This window comes from Salvelinus sp. IW2-2015, linkage group LG5 (genome assembly GCF_002910315.2).
Source record: "Salvelinus sp. IW2-2015 linkage group LG5, ASM291031v2, whole genome shotgun sequence".
NCBI classification, from domain to species: domain Eukaryota; kingdom Metazoa; phylum Chordata; class Actinopteri; order Salmoniformes; family Salmonidae; genus Salvelinus; species Salvelinus sp. IW2-2015.
The window spans coordinates 17,538,595-17,556,865 of record NC_036844.1 but is presented as its reverse complement, the minus strand read 5'-3'; the positions used below and the strand labels follow the sequence as shown (position 1 = coordinate 17,556,865).

General features: G+C 41.5%; 1 protein-coding gene across 2 annotated transcripts; it reads right to left on the bottom strand.

The window, feature by feature from the left end:
* Positions 1-419: 419 nt before the first annotated feature.
* LOC111963990 (angiopoietin-related protein 3-like) lies at positions 420-9,333 on the bottom strand. Of its 2 annotated transcripts, XM_023987617.3 has the most exons (4): positions 9,269-9,333; positions 2,849-3,370; positions 2,530-2,640; positions 420-2,173 (listed from the first exon to the last, which is right to left on the bottom strand). In XM_023987617.3, exons 2-4 carry the CDS (start codon positions 3,335-3,337, stop codon positions 2,120-2,122), a joined length of 654 nt encoding a protein of 217 aa, XP_023843385.1. In that variant the 5' UTR covers positions 3,338-3,370; positions 9,269-9,333; the 3' UTR covers positions 420-2,119. The 2 variants fall into 2 exon arrangements, with proteins under 2 accessions (XP_023843385.1, XP_023843386.1); XM_023987618.3 differs by lacking the exon at positions 2,530-2,640.
* Positions 9,334-18,271: the final 8,938 nt, after the last annotated feature.

Genomic DNA, 18,271 nt, shown 5'->3' with positions numbered 1-18,271 from the left:
GTGAGGCCAGTTGGACGTACTGCCAAATTCTCTATAACGATGTTGGAGGCAGCTTATGGTAGAGAAATGCACATAAAATGATCTGGCAACAGCTCTGGTGGACATTCCTGCAGTCAGCATGCCAATTGTACACTCACTCAAAACTTGAGACATCTGTGGCATTGTGTTGTGTGACAAGACTGCATATTTTAGAGTGGACTTTTGTCTCCAGCACAAGGTGTACCTGTGTAATGATCATGCTGTTTAATCAGCTTCTTGATATGCCACACTTGTCAGGTTAATTGATTATCTTGGTAAAGGAAAAATGCTCACTAACAGGGATGTAAACAACTTTGTGCACAACATTTGAGAGAAATAAGCTATTTGTGCATACGGAAAAATTCAGGGATCTTTTATTTCAACATGTTGCATGTTGAAACATACACTTTACATGTTGCATTTATATTTTGTTGAGTGTAGTTCAGAATCATGATAGCCTAGAGCTACTAAACTCTGAAGCTCATCATCATACTCTACACAACACGACAAAGATCATACCTGAAACTGAACATATTGTGTGTGACAATGAAATTGCACACTCAATATGCTTTGATCTTCCATCTTCAATAGGCATGTCTGGTAACATAGGTTGGCTGAAATGAAATGTAAATTAATTAAAGAGTAAAGACCTGTTGGAGTATATCAGTGGGGAGTCTGGTAGCTAGCGGGTAAGAGTGTTGGGCAGAAAAGTCGATGGTTCGAATACCCGAACCAACTAGGTGAAACAAATCAGTCGATGTGACATTGAACAAAGTACCTAACCCTAATTGCTCCTATAGGTCGCTCTGGATAAGAGCGTCTGCTAAATGGCTAAAATGTCCATGTAAAATTAAGAACTGTAGGCACATATTAAATAGATTTACAGGAACATTACTGTATATTCTCTTTGTCATGTTGGGTCAGAGTTTGTTGCTCTGGCTGGGTTTGTTTGGGAACACCAGTCAGACAGCATTCCTGCATTTAGATCTCACAGACTTGAGGCCATCAGATAGGACCTCAGTCCTCAAAGCTTTCACACACAACCTTTGCCACATTTGGTTGTCGGACAGCTGAGAAGATGAGAATCTCCTGATTTGGGCGGTAGGAGGACTCCTGTACCTCTAGAATACAGCCACAGAGCCTTTTTTATTTTTTTTTTATTTTTTTTTTACATTCAAGGAGAATTAGCCAATCAGCCAAAGTTGGCAAGAATAATTTTTTCCAGGCAGTCTGATCCAGTCCATTACCTTGAATCTGTTTATTTGATTGTGGTTGCATTTATTTAAAGATGCACTATGCAGAATGTACTGGTTGCTAATATTCTAATAGTTTGCCTAATTTCAGTTTATGTAGCAATACAAGCAATATAGTGTAGAGAATCATTGTTCCAGCTAAACCACTGTAAAATATATTGTCCATAACCCAAAATATTGTATTTTCAGCTGTTTGAAGCTGGTGTACAAAAGCAAAAGTAAAAGATGCAAAAACAAAACTTAAGCACGGGTAGCATAGAAATAGTGCACATAGAACAGATCTACCGCTTCTTAGACTTGCTTTGGTGGGGTTTCCCAAAAAGTTACATATTGCAGTTTTAAGCATTGAGTCATGCTGAGACCAAGGTCTCTTTTGTAGATGAGCCCTGCATGAACACATCAATAAACAACCCTTACACTATGGATATCTATACACATCAATTACACAATGCATGAAAAGAAAAGAAAACAACAAAAGCAAAACACAATTGTATGAAACAAACACATGCTTCAGTAAAAGGGCCCTCTAACATCTGCCTGAATTGCCCTAGAGGCACCAGCTGACAAGGGATTGCAATACAAAGCTTCCAAATATCAACCTCAAACATTAACACAGAGCCACACCACTTTGGAGATTACCCAACAAGGATGTCTACCTTTTAAAATCCCAATCAGATCATCTCATAGTATCTGGATGAAGAAATTAAGCTTGAATATTGTATGAATAATGCTATGTGTCTTTCTTTCTCAGATTTCCACTATAACTATGTTGTATTCTTATAGTTTTGAATGGAGTGTTTATATTGATGCAGCTGTGGTTGTTGCCCAGACAAGGGCCAGAGCCATCATCAGAATCTGCCCTCAGCGCTGGTGGGAGGCCTCTCCCCTCTGATACGAGACGCCTGGAACACACACAAACACCGAGAAGGAACAGCAATGTTCCATTCCTTTACACTCCTAAAACATATGGTGCTTCACAGAGAAAAACACACTACATCAGTAGCACACAGAGCAGGGGAAAGGAATTGATATCACCCCAAATAGTTGTTCTCTAAAGACGTAATCAAACGTGTAGCCTATACTTTCCATACCCATTGCTGTCTCTGACTGTAAGACAGGATGTTTTATGTACAGTTTGTGCTGGTCTTTATATGCTCTTTGGTCATGAACATTAGTTTTATGAGAACAAGGGTTTCTATCTAGTTATGTCTCAATTTGTATTTTGTCGGTGTACAACCTTGGCGCCATTGCACTATACCTGTTCCTCCAGGTTAACAATGTGCTGCAGATGCTTATCAATCAATCTGTCCCGGGTCATAACTTCCAAGGCTAGGTCAGACAGACGTCTGGACTGAGTGTCCACTATCACCTAAAGCACACACGTATTGATAGACAGATGTAAGTTCGAACCAAATACAGAACACCGGAAATACAGGCATGAAACACCTGGAGGTGATTATCAATTGAAAGGCATAATATTCAAATTTTCTTCTTTTAGACTCATTAGCTGAAAAAAACAGGTGACTAGGGAGGAGAGAAGGAGCAGGTTATATAGTTAGAAATGTGTAATAGCTCACCTTCATCAGGTTCATATTAGGCTGTTTTTCCATCCTTAGAACTGGCTTGGTTATGCTCTGCACCCTCTCCAGGACACGGCACATCCTGAGCTCCAAGGCACCTTGCTCGGCCAATAAAGTCTCCAGTCCCAGCTGCACATCCTGGGCTGCATTCTCCAGCCTGTCGCTCTGTGCTGTCATCATCTGGAGGTTCTTCGTCACCTGCCTGTGGGTCCTTCCTACCTGCACACCTTGCTCTCGTAGCCTCTCCACAGCCTGGGTGTCTCCCATCAGCTCCTCTGACACTTGGTCGCCCTGCCTCTCCATCCTCCAGGCACTTTCCTGCACCCCCTGGAGCAGTTGGAGCAGCCCCACAGAGAGCACCTGTATCTGGCCCACAGGAACCTGGCCACCCCCCTCTATGGAGGGTTTGCCTGGTGGTGGAGAGCGCCATGCCAGGCTGAGGCCCACCAGGCAGATGGACAGCTGTAACACCCGGCTCACCCTCATGGCCTGGTATGGAGAGATCCCCTTCAACTCAGTCTAGAATGAGAAAGTATCTTATTGTAGATAGATGTGGTTGTGGATCCAGTAAGCTGATGTGATGAGCCTTTATACCCAGAACCTGTTGGATCTCGATCAGATGGCAATGAGGAAAATCCAGGTCTGATGAGACCTCACAGAATTCTGGGTGTACTGCAGGTCTGTCCTGAGTAGGTGTGGAGCTCAGACTGATGTTGGATAGAGAGATGAGGAGAGGGAGGGGCTGGAAAGAGACAGTGGGTGTTCCCAGACTGACACCAGCCTTGCAGCCAAACAGCCCCATTGACTCAAATAGTTTATAATTCACTGGAAAGATCAGTTCCATTAATAACCATTGCCACTACTAAAGATAAGTCATACAGTCCCTCCCTTCAGAGGAGTGACAAACTGTTAAATAAATCTGCTTTGAATTTACCTAAAAAAATGTGGCTACTTATTCAATTTGAATCTGACATTTACAGACTCTAATAATCAAAACCTTAGGTGCAATTTGGGAAACATTTGAGGAATTACTAATTCTTTCTTGGCCTTAGTTTTATTGATGAAGTGAAGCAAGGGTTATATCTGCATGGCCGTCTGTGGTGGTGCAGACATATACAGAATGCTGAAGGTGTTACCATTATTCGTGTGTGTGGTGTGGACTTCTGGCAAAGCCTGTGTAATCTAACAAGCGTGTCAATGGCTAGGTTTCCTTTCAAATCTGCATACAAACAATATGCACAATTTTCCCACCAGAGATGTTTGCATCACATTTACTTTTTGCGGATAATTTTTTTCCCGTGAAGACGTAATGCACAGGAAAAATAATTTTGCGGGTAAATTCCCATGTACCGAATAAAAAATACAATGAAATTGGTTTCCATCGCATTTTCAAATCTACTGATCGTTTTGTGACAAAACATGTTGGGTTATAGCGAATGTGCCCACTCGCGTCTTTGCACGTGCACTCTAGCCAACAGCTCGCAGATACAGTAGATGCAGGTAGGCTACATGCATAATGATATTCATATTATGGACAAAAGAGCGAAAGCATGAAGTTTATTAGGCTACAGATTAAATAAATAAATAAACTTTACAGGGTGGTGAAAGTGCACGTGATCTTGATGCTGCTTTCCAGTAAATATCGAAGGTCTGATTCTAGCGTTATGATGATCGATGCTTGACTGCCGTTTGAAAAACACCAATATTCTCACTTTTATTCACAATAATCGCATCATGTAGTTTAGTCTACCCTCACAACCTAGTTTCTGCGAGCTGTTGGCTAGAACGCACGTTCAAACACCTGAGTAGGCACATTCACTATTTAACGCAAAAAAATGTTTGTGACATAACTATAGAAACACATTGAAAATACATTTTGTGTGCACTACGTCTCTACACACTGATTTTTATCCACAACAAGTCCGTTTGATGGAAACACCACTGGTGTGAAAAAGTTCATATTTTCTTTATGCGGAATTTTTTATATCCTAGCTACTAACACAAAAATATAATCAAAATGTCAACTCATAATTTCTTCCCGAGACCGGTGTAGTAAAAAAACTCACAATAATCAGCTCCCCATTCAGTCAGCGGATAAAACCGCTTTGCCAGGCCAGACTCCTTTTATGACACATTAATATTGTAACGACCCTGGGTTTATAAGCGAGGAAATCGACTCTGCCGTACGAGCAAACCTCTCTTTGAATTGTTGTGGAGTAACAACAAATGGCACAATATCAACTCATAAAGCCTGATTTATAGAGGAGTGAAAGGCTTCAGTCTCTGCCCACCCCTTCCTCCTGTCGCATTCAGCTCCAAAGAGGAAAATTGTGTACATGCAATCCAGAACTTTCATTTACAAGGGAATCATTCTATCACCAGAAGACAACGTGCTAATAGGCAAATCTACGTGAGTCTAGAATTCTTGTTGTTATACCTATACATTTTCCAGAATATAACAATGTCTTTTGTCCGCTGCCGCATGTGGCGACATAGATCAAGAACGACACCAATGGTTTTGATAAGTTAATGTAATTATGTGTTTATTGGAGGACCTCTAGGGTCCCAGGAGTCAGAAGGCAGGGATCAGAGTGTGCGAATGGAGCTGCTGGGAGAAAGTTCTCCGATGTTTAACATGCTCGTATTACATGTGTGCTAACATGTGCCAGACTTAAGAGCTCCTTAATATGTCCTCACACCACTGCTCTCTTGAGATAGGTTTATACAGGGTAGACCCGTGTGAGGTTTATACAGGGTAGACCCGTGTGAGGTTTATACAGGGTAGACCCGTGTGAGAGAATAATATTAGGACCACCCTCCACATGGAGAGACCAAATCAGGTCACGCTACATGCTACACTAAAGAATAGGATCGGACTCTGAGCGGACCATAGTGGACTATTAGACGAGACAAACTTATACTGGGAAAAAGATCAGATGGGACAAACCTACTAAAATATATTGTATTTGGGGAGTGAAACAAGATCTGATCATTAGGCAATGATGCCTGCCTGGAGTTAAACCGTGAACTGGATTGACTTGGCTGCACCTCTGGAGACATTTGAGCATTTGATTACAATAAGGTTTACTCTCTCTCTCTATGTGCAAGTATTATGGATGTGATTCTGAACGTGACTAGTTTGATTATATTTCAGAAAAAGACAGATCAGAAAAGGTATTAGGGAAYAAAAAAAAAAAAAACGTAAGAACTTGACCCTTATTATTAACTTTTAGAGTAAATCATCATTGACTTCAGTGACGTCTTTTGGTGCTGTTAAAAACTTCTCCATCCTGACTCTCTTTAGTTGGGGGTAGGGAATGTCAGATTCCATGCAGTCAGTGAAAAACACAGGAAATAGATTAATTCAGTGAGTCAGACACGCAGGAAGTGAATAGGGGGAACAAAACCATGTAGATTTGGAAGGAGAGAAGTGGTACTACTTGATTATGTATAGTTGGATGGATAGATGAGGAACCTGTGAGAGAGAGAAAGAGGGGTGGTATTACTGTAATCTCTCTGATCACACTCACCCTCAAGTTGCCTTGGTCACTCAATCTCCCCCCATTCATTGGCAGTCACTGACTCCCGCCCCCGGGGCTGCCCTGACCGGACCCTCTAGTTGGGAAGGGAGACGTGAGGGGCAGGGAAGGGGGCAGGTCGGCATTTATTGTCATCAATCTTGCCCTGGAGGCAGCTCTACAGTGGTCACTAGCTGGCACAGCTACAAAGTATTAAAATCGGATTTGAAACCTAACCTTAACCACACAACCTTAATGCCTAACCTTAAATTAAGACCAAAAAGTTCATTTTTGTTTTCATACATTTTTACAATAAGCCTATAGCCAATTTGACTTTGCAGCTGTCCCATCTAGCGAACATCACTCAGTTCTGCCTCCAGTGCAAGATTCATGACAATAAACGTCAATCTACGGGAAAGGGGCTCTGAGAAGCTGGAGGAGGAAAAACGGGCATGAAACAAAGGATCACATGCCGAGATCACGACAGGCATGTCGAGCAGGGCGACGTCTCCCGGAGCTGAACATGTAAGGAAAGATCTCAGGCATGGGAGAATCTAGGCGTTATTGTAGTGTGATTCCCATTAAACAAGCTCCAACTCTCACGCACCGATAGCACAGCTAGCAGAGGATTGCAGTTCTGAACAGGAGTCCCAACAAGTTACCGTAAAGCTTGTACAATCCCCCTATAGTTCAGTGATTGCTCAATTAGATTGAGGGAGTGAGAGCTGTGAATTTATGAGCCATATTATTTACGTGCCATGAGCAGCTGGGATGAGTGACCGGTTTGCTAGGCAGCTGTGGAGTGTGCTGTCACAGAACATAAATCATCACAGATTGGCTGACGAGTTTATTTATTCACTGTTGGCACCAGTGATTGTTGTTGTTCATAGAGGAACAACAATAATTACATTTATCCAACTCTAAATACTAATCATTTTCAGATGTATTATACAAGTGAGAGCTTTTTATTTATTTTATTTTACCAGGTAAATTGACTGAGAACACATTCTCATTTACAGCAACGACCTGGGCAATAGTTACATGAAGGGGAAGGGGGATGAATGAGCCAATTGGAAGCTGGGGATGATGAGGTGGTCATGATGGTACGAGGGCTAGATTGGGAATTTAGGCAGGACACCAGGGTTAACACCACTACTCTTTCGATAAGTTCCCGTGGGATTTTTAGTGACCACAGAGTCAGGACACCCGTTTAACGTCCCATCCGAAAGACGAGACAGTTCAATATCCAAATGTAACATGTAAGCATTATGCAGACAGTGAGCGACTTGCAACTGGTCTTGTGAGTAAAGTGTTGACATGACTATGACCTCCCTTACGGAGACACGACTGTGTTTCCCGCATATAATTACCCAGACACTAGCACAAAAGCAGTGTTTGAAATGTATCCCTAATCAGTTTGAGGCCCTGACAGAACAGACTCACTTATGTCATGGTCTATCAGACCTATCCCACAGGGTCAAGTCCCCACATGCCGTATGTACTGTTCTCACCAGAAGACCCATTCTATGAAAGTGTGTGTGTGTGTGCATGTGCTCAAGTGTGACCTTTTGACTTTACTGGTATTTGCGCTTGAGAGTGTACTATTCTATCACCCATGTCATCAGTGTCAGCATACAGTAGATAGTCTAAGGAAACATAAGTCTATTTATTCCCTTCTCACGGTCAACCCTGCTTTTATTACTCTTACCTTCCTCTTCCCGTCTCTAACAAGCAGCCCTATGACCTGCTGCTGGGAACGTGTTCCCACGAGGGGTTTGTGCTTCTCATTAAATTCTGGAGGTGGCGCTCACATGCACAGTCCTCCGCCAGGACCAATAAAAATACAAGGGGAGAGCCAAGGTCTCTGCCTGGGGCTGCTCTGACAGGTCACACAGCCTCTCTGCTCACATGGGAATGCCAGAGAGATCGAGACAGGCACAAGGTGTTTGGCTGGATACGACACTTGAGATATTGCTGGTACGTGGGGATGTTTTGAACAACAGTGTACCTGGACTGGTATGTGTGGGACTGTGTTCTGAGCTTTTTCTTTGACTATTCAACACTTTTATAACTTGCAGCTGATTTCCCTCACACCTGCTGTGAGATTATGGGGATCTTTGACATCAAATCACAGGCTAATCATTAACAACAGCTATGTAATCTTTTTATTTCTTCCAAAACTTCCACAGAGCTCTTGAGAGTTCCTGATATAGGCTAGCAGTTAATGAGGGAATACCCAACGTTAAACAGACCATGGGAGAGTGGAGGGAGGGGGAAAGGGACGTGAGAGAGGAAGGAGATGGAGAAGGAGAGGGAGGACAGAAGCAAAAGAGGGTCGCAGGGTTTTCTGATACTAAAGCAGTGTGGAGTTCTCCTTTGTTGTGGCTGTGTGTGTCTCTGGCATGCTGATTTGTGACTAGTTTGTGAAAATCACATTGCCAGGGATCCCACACTGCCATGGCCTTGGCGTCTGTGACAGTAGCTGGAGGAGACTCATCTGACGCAAGAAACATCCGAGCTGTGTGTTTGTGTGCAGAGCTTATTTGACTAGTGAACAACAAGTGTTTTCAAATTGTTCAAGCTGGCCAAGTTCTTCACCTGAACAGAGACTGGGTAAAATAACGGAGCTGGCCTAACCTATCTGACTGACGAATCACATAGAAAGTCAGAATGCTGGAGAACAAAATAGCGTGTCTTCTTTGTAGGTGTGACGTAGAAGTCCGTCACTGGCCGCGGGCAGCATTTGGTACTTTAACGCACGCACACATTCATCACTCCTCCCTGCTCCGTTATAAGATAAGTTAACAATGTGGGTCGACACACAAATTAACTTCTGTCTTAGTACATACATTTCACACTTGTCAGTGTTCATATTTAAGATATGCAATATTTATTATACTTATCAATGTTGTGGATGAGCGCTTTGTTTGTTTGTTCTGTTCCTCTCTCTCTGTAGTTTCCGGGTATGCTGGAAAAGGACCTGAGCTGAGGGAATTGGGCTGACTTTATAGTGCCTGTCCCAAATGGCTCATCAGTAGTCAGTAGTGATGTAATGTTGTAAATGTTATGTTGTGGTATTGTTTAAAAAACGTGTTGCAATGTATATCTTTTAGTAGGTTTAGTTCATGGAAAATGTAGGTTTGTATAGTTAATTACTTAATTAATTAGTGTTAATTATTCTGAGGGGAGGGGCTAGTCCTACAAAAGGAGCCTCTCTTTCAGTTCTTTGAGAGGCATTTTGGATCGAGCTGTGGATGGGGCAGCATTGTTTTAAGCTGTCCCATAACGTAGACGTTTGATGGCAGTACTGTTGTTCTTGTTCCGGAATCACTTTGTAAATAAACACCTTTGCACAGAAGAACTTTTGCGGCTCCGCCATCTTTTTATTTTGATAGAGGTTAGGTTTTCCAGTTTAGCCTTCTGGCCTACTCTACGTGACAGTAGGATTGTGCTAAATATGATAACTGACGTGGAGTAAAAACAGGTTTATTCTGAATGGGAGGAATATTACAAACTGTCATTGTAAAAATAAAAATAAACGCTCTTTCCATGACATAGACTGACCAGGTGAATCCAGGTGAAAGCAATGATCTCTTATTGATGTCACCTGTTAAATATATTTCAATAAATGTAGATGAAGGGGAGGAGACAGGTTAAATTATTTTTAGCCTTGAGTCAATTGAGACATGGATTGTGTATTCTACACCTGCATTGCTTGCTGTTTGGGGTTTTAGGCTGTGTTTCTGTACAGCACTTTGTCACATCAGCCGATGTAAGAAGGGTTTTATAAATCAAATCAAATCAAATTTTATTAGTCACATACACATGGTTAGCAGATGTTAATGCGAGTGTAGCGAAATGCTTGTGCTTCTAGTTCCGACAATGCAGTAATAACCAACAGTAATCTAACCTAACAATTCCACACTACTACCTTACACACACACACAAGTGTAAAGGGATAAAGAATATGTACATAAAGATATATGAATGAGTGGTGGTACAGAACGGCATGGCAGATGCAGTAGATGGATAGAGTACCGGTATATACGTATGAGATGAGTACTGTAGGGTATGTAAACATAAAGTGCATAGTTTAAAGTGGCTAGTGGTACATGTATTGCATAAAGATGGCAAGATGCAGTAGATGATATAGAGTACAGTATATACATATGAGATGGGTAATGTAGGGTATGTAAACATTGTATTAAGTGGCATTGCTTAAAGTGGCTAGTGGTACATTTTTACATAATTTCCATCAATTCCCATTTTTAAAGTGGCTGGAGTTGAGTCAGTATGTTGGCAGCGGCCGCTAAATGTTTAGTGGGCTGTTTAACAGTCTGATGGCCTTGAGATAGAAGCTGTTTTTCAGTCTCTCGGTCCCTGCTTTGATGCACCTGTACTGACCTCGCCTTCTGGATGATAGCGGGGTGAACAGGCAGTGGCTTGGGTGGTTGTTGTCCTTGATGATCTTTATGGCCTTCCTGTGACATCGGGTGGTGTAGGTGTCCTGGAGGGCAGGTAGTTTGCCCCTGGTGATGCGTTCTGCAGACCTCACTACCCCTTGAGAGCCTTACGGTTGTGGGCGGAGCAGTTGCCGTACCAGGCGGTGATACAGCCCGACAGGATGCTCTCGATTGTGCATCTGTAGAAGTTTGTGAGTGCTTTGGTGACAAGCCGAATTTCTTCAGCCTCCTGAGGTTGAAGAGGCGCTGCTGCGCCTTCTTCACAACGCTGTCTGTGTGGGTGGACCAATTCAGTTTGTCCGTGATGTGTACACCGAGGAACTTAAAACTTTCCACCTTCTCCACTACTGACCCGTCGATGTGGATAGGGGTGCTCCCTCTGCTGTTTCCTGAAGTCCACAATCATCTCTTTTGTTTTGTTGACGTTGAGTGTGAGGTTATTTTCCTGACACCACACTCCGAGGGCCCTCACCTCCTCCCTGTAGGCCGTCTCGTCGTTGTTGGTAATCAAGCCTACCACTGTAGTGTCATCCGCAAACTTGATGATTGAGTTGGAGGCGTGCATGGCCACGCAGTCGTGGGTGAAACAGGGAGTACAGGAGAGGGCTCAGAACGCACCCTTGTGGGGCCCCAGTGTTGAGGATCAGCGGGGTGGAGATGTTGTTACCTACCCTCACCACCTGGGGGCGGCCCAGGTAAATAAATGTTATTGATTGATTGTATGTGTGCCATTCAGAGGATGATTGTGCAAAACAAAAGATTTAAGTGCCTTTGAACAGGGTATGGTAGTAGGTGCCAGGCGTACTGGTTTGAGTATGTCAATAACTACAACGCAGCTTGATTTTTAACACTCAACAGTTTCCTGTGTGTATTAAGAATGGTCCATCACTCAAAGGACATCCTGACAACTTGACACAACTGTGGGAAGCCTTGGAGTCAACATTGACCAGCATCTCTGTCAAACGCTTTCGACACCCAGTCAACTCCCCAACGAATTGAGGCTGTTCTGAGGGAACTCAATATTAGGAAGGTGTTCCTAATGTTTCTGAAACTCAGTGTATTTTTTTAAAAATTTAACCTTTATTTAACTAGGCAAGTTAGTTAAGAAAAAATCTTATTTACAATGATGCAAGCCAAAAGTCCTCCTGCGGGGACGGGGGCTGAGATTAAAAATGAAAAAATATAAGGACAAAACACACATCACGACGAGAGACACCACAACACTACATAAAGAGAGACCGAAGACAACAACAGAGCAGCAACACATGATAACACATTATGGTAGAAACACAACATGACAATAACATGGTAGCAACACAACATGGTAGCATGCAGTTTAACAGAGTATTGCATTGATGCTTTGTCCTTCATTTACCCTGTGCATGGCTGGCTGTTTTTGACTTTGATGTCTCTTTAGTGTGATGTCCAGATGTCCAGGACCTCCCGTGCCTTCTGAATTGATGTAACAGTTCTACTTAAAAACTGTCTCAGTTCAGCAGGAACAGGAGTCTGTCCCACCGATCATAGGGTCCCTCCAAGGTCTATATTTTGCCTACCACACAGTACTTACTTGCCTTATTTAATGTGTCTGAGTGTTTTGTATGTCTTCTGCAGGATACTTACACTGCATTCAGAAAGTATTCAGGCCCCTTGACTTTTTCCACATTGTTACATTACAGCCTTATCCTAAAATGGATCAAATATTTTTTTCCCCCTCATCAATCTACACACAGTACCCCATAATGACAAAGTGAAAACAGGCTCCTAGAAATGTTCGAAAAAATATATAAAAAAATAAACAGAAATATCTTATTTACGTAAGTATTCAGAACCTTTACTCAGTACTTTGTTGAAGCACCTTTGGTAGCGATTACAGCCTCGAGTCTTACATCCTCGAGTCTCGGGGGCTCCCGAGTGGCGCAGCAGTATAAGTCTCTACATCTCAGTGCTAGAGGCATCACTACAGACCTTGGTTTGATTCCAGGCTGTATCACAACCGGCCATGAATTGGAGTCCCATAGGGCGGCGCATAATTGGCCCGGCGTCGTCTGGGATAGGGTGTTTTGCTGGGGTACGTGGTCATTGTAAATAAGAATTTGTTCTTAACTGACTTGCCTATTTAAATAAAGACAAAAATAAAATAAATATATTAAAAAAATTACGCTACAAGCTTAGCAAACCTGTATTTGGGGAGTTTCTCCCATTCTTTTCTGCAGATCCTCTCAAGCTCTGTCAGGTTGAACAAAAATATAAATGCAGCATACAACAATTTCATAGATTTTACTGAGTTACAGTTCATATTAGGAAATCAGTCAATTGAAGTATTTCCTTAGGCCCTAATCTATGAATTTCACATGACTGGGAATACAGATATGCATCTGTTGGTCACAGATACCTTAAAAAAAAATGGGCATCACAATGGGCCTCAGGATCTCATCACCATATTTCCATGCATTCAAATTACCATCGATAAAATGCAATTGTGTTCGTTGTCCGTAGCTTATGCCTGCCCATACCATAACCCCACCGCCACAATGGGGCACCCTGTTCACAACTTTCGCCATCATCAAACCGCCCGTCCACACGACGCGATACACATGGTCTGCGGTCGTGAGGACGGTTGGACGTACTGGCAAATTCTCTAAAACGACGTTGGAGATGGCTTATGGTCGAGAAATGAACATTCAATTATCTGGCAAGAGCTCTGGTGGACGTTCCTGCAGTCGACATGCCAATTGCATACTCCCCCAAAACTTGAAACATCTGTGTCATTGTGTTGTGTGGCAAAACTGCACATTTTAGAGTGGTCTTTTATTGTCCCCAGCACAAGGTGCACCTGTGTAATGATCATGCTGTTTAAACAGCTTCTTCATATGCCACACATGTCAGGTGGATCGATTATCTTGGCAAAGGAGAAATGCTCACTAACAGGGACGTAAACAAATTGGTGCACAACATTTGAGAGAAATAAGCTTTTTGTGCGTATGGAACATTTCTGGAATCTTTTATTTCAGCTCATGAAACATGGGACCAACACTCTACATGTTGCATTTATATTTTTGTTCAGTGCAAATCCATGTGGTGGATGTAAAAGAGATTTTACAGTTCCCTCTACAATGGAAATATTACACCAAGGCAGTGGCGATTTTAGCATGTAAATCGTGGTGGGGGAAAAAATAGAACTGTTGCAGATGCATGCCAGTAAAGCCACAACACTAAACAATACATTAATTGCACTATAACAGTAACAAACAGTGCCCAAAAACTGTTAGGACCTATATAAAGCTGTCCCAACAGCAGAGCTTTCTTTTCAGCAACATGGAGGGAATTCTTACCACTGCTACACCTGGCTATCAGCGGAGCCTTGTCTGGCAGCGAAACAGACTCATTTACTGCCTTTAAAAAAAACATAGCTGATAAGGCTGACTTGCTTTACCAAATGTGGCTGACTTGCTTAAACAAATGTGGATTCTACTGAGAATTGAGATGTACAAACTATGGCATAAGGGAACGATGAGCGGAGAAGAGGCAATCCGTAAATTCAATTTAAGACATTAATGAGCAAGCTAGAACGGACTTAGTCAATATAACTATTTGTTCAGCACTTTTGAAATGTACCACGACAGAATTCAGAACATGGGACATTCTTACAGTATTCTCCCTGTACACCAAGTTAGAACTGTAGGATAAATAAAGGGGACATATAAAAAGACAGTGAAAGCTCTTACAATATACAGTTGAAGTCGGAAGTGTACATACACTTAGGTTGGAATCATTAAAACTCGTTTTTCAACCACTCCACAAATTTCTTGTTAACAAACTATAGTTTTGGCAAGTCGGTTAGGACATCTACTTTGTACATGACCCAAGTCATTTTTCCAACAATTGTTTACAGACAGATTATTTCACTTATAATTCACTGTATCACAATTCCAGTGGGTCAGAAGTTTACATACACTAAGTTGACTGTGCCTTTAAACAGCTTGGAAAATTCAAGAAAATTATGTCATGGCTTTAGAAGCTTCTGATAAGCTAATTGACATCATTTGAGTCAATTGAAGGTGTACCTGTGGATGTTTTTTCAAGGCCTACCTTTAAACTCATTGCCTCTTTGCTTGACATCATGGGAAAATCAAAATAAACCAGCCAAGACCTCAGAAAATAAAACTGTAGACCTTCACAAGTCTGGTTCATCCCTGGGAGAAATTTCCGAACACCTGAAGGTACCACATTCATCTGTACAAACAATAGTACGCAAGTATAAACACCATGGGACCACGCAGCCGCCATACCACTCAGGAAGGAGACGCGTTCTGTCTCCTAGAGATGAACGTACTTTGGTGCGAAAAGTGCAAATCACTCCCAGAACAAATGCAAAGGACCTTGTGAAGATGCTGGAGGAAACCGGTACAAAAGTATCTATATCCACAGTAAAACGAGTTCTATATCGACATAACTTGAAAGGCCGCTCAGCAAGGAAGAATCCACTGCTCCAAAACCGCCATAAAAAAGCCACATTACGGTTTGCAACTGCACATGGGGACAAAGATTGTACTTTTTGGAGAAATGTCCTCTGGTCTGATGAAACAAAAATAGAACTGTTTGGAGGAAAAAGGGGGAGGCTTGCAAGCCGAAGAACACATCCCAACTGTGAAGCACGGGGGTGGCAGCATCATGTTGTGCGGGTGCTTTGCTGCAGGAGGGACTGGTGCACTTCACAAAATAGATGGCATCATAAGGTAGGAAAATTATGTGGATATATTGAAGCAACATCTTAAGACATCAGTCAGGAAGTTAAAGCTTGTTTGGGTCTTCCAAATGAACAATGACCCTAAGCATACTTGAACAATGACCCCAAACGTATTGTGTGAAGCTTGTGGAAGGCTACCCGAAACTTTTGACCCAAGTTAAACAATTTAAAGGCAATGATACCAAATACTAATTGAGTTTATGTTAACTTCTGACCCACTGGGAATGTGATATATCATTCTCTCTACTATTATTCTGACATTTCACAGTCTTAAAATAGTGGTGATCCTAACTGACCTAAAACAGGGCATTTTTACTAGGATTAAATGTCTGGAATTGTGAAAAACTGAGTTTAAATGTATTTGGCTAAGGTGTATGTAAACTTCCGACTTCAACTGTACAATGATTACATTTATCTAAAACAGGCAATAGGCTAAATGTGCACCACTAAGTCAGAACATTATGTGAAATTATGAAGGGAAAAGGGACCAAATTATTAGGGTGAGGCACATGGGCTACTAACAGGTTACTTCACAACATACTTAGTATTGCTTTCTTAACTACAGTATTCATATCTCCCTGTCATACTACATCATTTATGCAGCAGCCTACAATACATCTTTGGACTCACCTTGTTGTGCTGTGCTCACTTGAACAGGAAGGTGGCGCTGCGGTCCTTTATGGGCAAAGTTTGTCATCAAACTTTGTCATGAAAATCTGTCATTCTCTGGATTTATGGTGCTTTCAAGACAAGGTTGAATCATGATGTCGTCAGTGATCTTCAGGTCAGAGCTCTAGAAAGAGACCCAAGTTCCCAACTTGCAATTCTGAGTTGGATCACCGTTCAAAACGTATTTTCCCAGTCGGCGCTCACTGAAGTCTGAGATTTCCCAGTTCCGAGTTTCCAGTTGTTTTGAACGTGGCAGAAGTGATGCTGGATTGACAGCATGGCCAATGTTGAATATTTATCCTTTGAAGCTTGGAAAAGAGACTCTTAAACTCAGACTTGGGACCACACACCCACTCCACTGAATAGCAGGCTAGTGATTGCTTTTCAATGCTTGCAGTTAGGCACTGATTCCTTCCAAACCACTCATTGTTGAATTTGCGATTTCCAACTTGTTGTGTAATATTCAGTGGTGAAAACTACTTATGTAAACATACTTTAAAGTACCTCTTAAGTCGTTTTCGGGGTATCTGTACTTTATTTCTTTCTTTGGACAACTTTTACTTCACTTAATTCCTAAAGAAAATAATGTACTTTTTACTCTACATTTTACCTGACACCCAAAAGTACTTGTTACATTTTGAATGCTTAGCAGGACAGGAACATGGTCAAATTCACTCACTTATCAAGACAACACATGGTCATCCCTTTTGCCTCTGATCTGGTGGACTCACTAAACACATGGTCATCCCTTCTGCCTCTGATCTGGTGGACTCACTAAACACATGGTCATCCCTTCTGCCTCTGATCTGGTACTCTCACTAAACACACATGCATTTTTTTGTAAATTATGTCTGAGTGTTAAAAACAAGATAATGGTGGTGCCTGCTTTGCTTAATAGAAGGAATTTGAAATAATTTATACTTTTACTTTTGATACTTAAGTATATTTTAGCAATTATATTTACTTGTGATACTTAAGTATATTTAGAACAAAATACTTAGACTTTTACTCAAGTAGGATTTTACTGGCTGACTTTTGCTTTTACTTGAGTAACTTTCCATTAAGATATCTATACTTAAATATGACAATTGGGTACTTTTTCCCACCACTGGTAATGTTTATGGCCGATGAGCACCGTAACATTTTATCTATAATTTCACTTCATTATTTCCTTTCAAATTACAAGGATTGAAAATGAGTTGCCAGTAGATTGTCGACTTGTTTCATGATGATGACTGCTTGCTACCTAAGATTTTGAATGTATGATGTTGTCAAAGCTACTGTAGATATAACGTGATTTAATATAATTTTATCTGTGGCCAATGACCTTGAGCCTTCTTGGATGGGCACTTCTAGTGTAACTCTATGGCAGCACCCAAGGGGCTTGATTTTTGTGTTGTTGTTGTTGATTTTGCAGTGATGTAGTGTCCCCATGAGTGACAGAAAACTTCACGGCGCAACTAGATTACGTTACCAACCCCTACACTCCGTATTTTCCGCTGGCTGCCCCACCACCACAGAAAGCACTGATCTAGGCTGAAACACCTGCATTTTGGAGCTGCCCTACTCAAGAAAGCAAAAAAGAGACCATGTTTGTTTGGGGCTTTATTAACTCAATTATTTTTAACTTTTACATTGTTTGCAAACTGATATGCGACATGTATTAATGCCAAAATAACATTCAAAACAGGCAAAACATATAAATATATATATTTTTTTAGCTAAACAGGTGGGGTGGGCTCTTCCCCACCTGTCCTGGATGATGGGTCGCTACTGTACCAAGGTTATTATAGTAAACGGAAACTGAACTAAATCAAAAACAAATCGTGAAAAAACGATTTAGTAAACTGAAATAAAGTAATTAACAAACCAATTTGAAAAACTAAAACTATACTGAAACTATCTTTGACTCAAACGAACTAAAATAAAAACAATCAAGAATTATGTTACGTTTTTTTCTAATCTAAATTTTGGGCATAAAACGAATGGGGTTTTTCATGCTTTTTTTCTAATGGGGTTT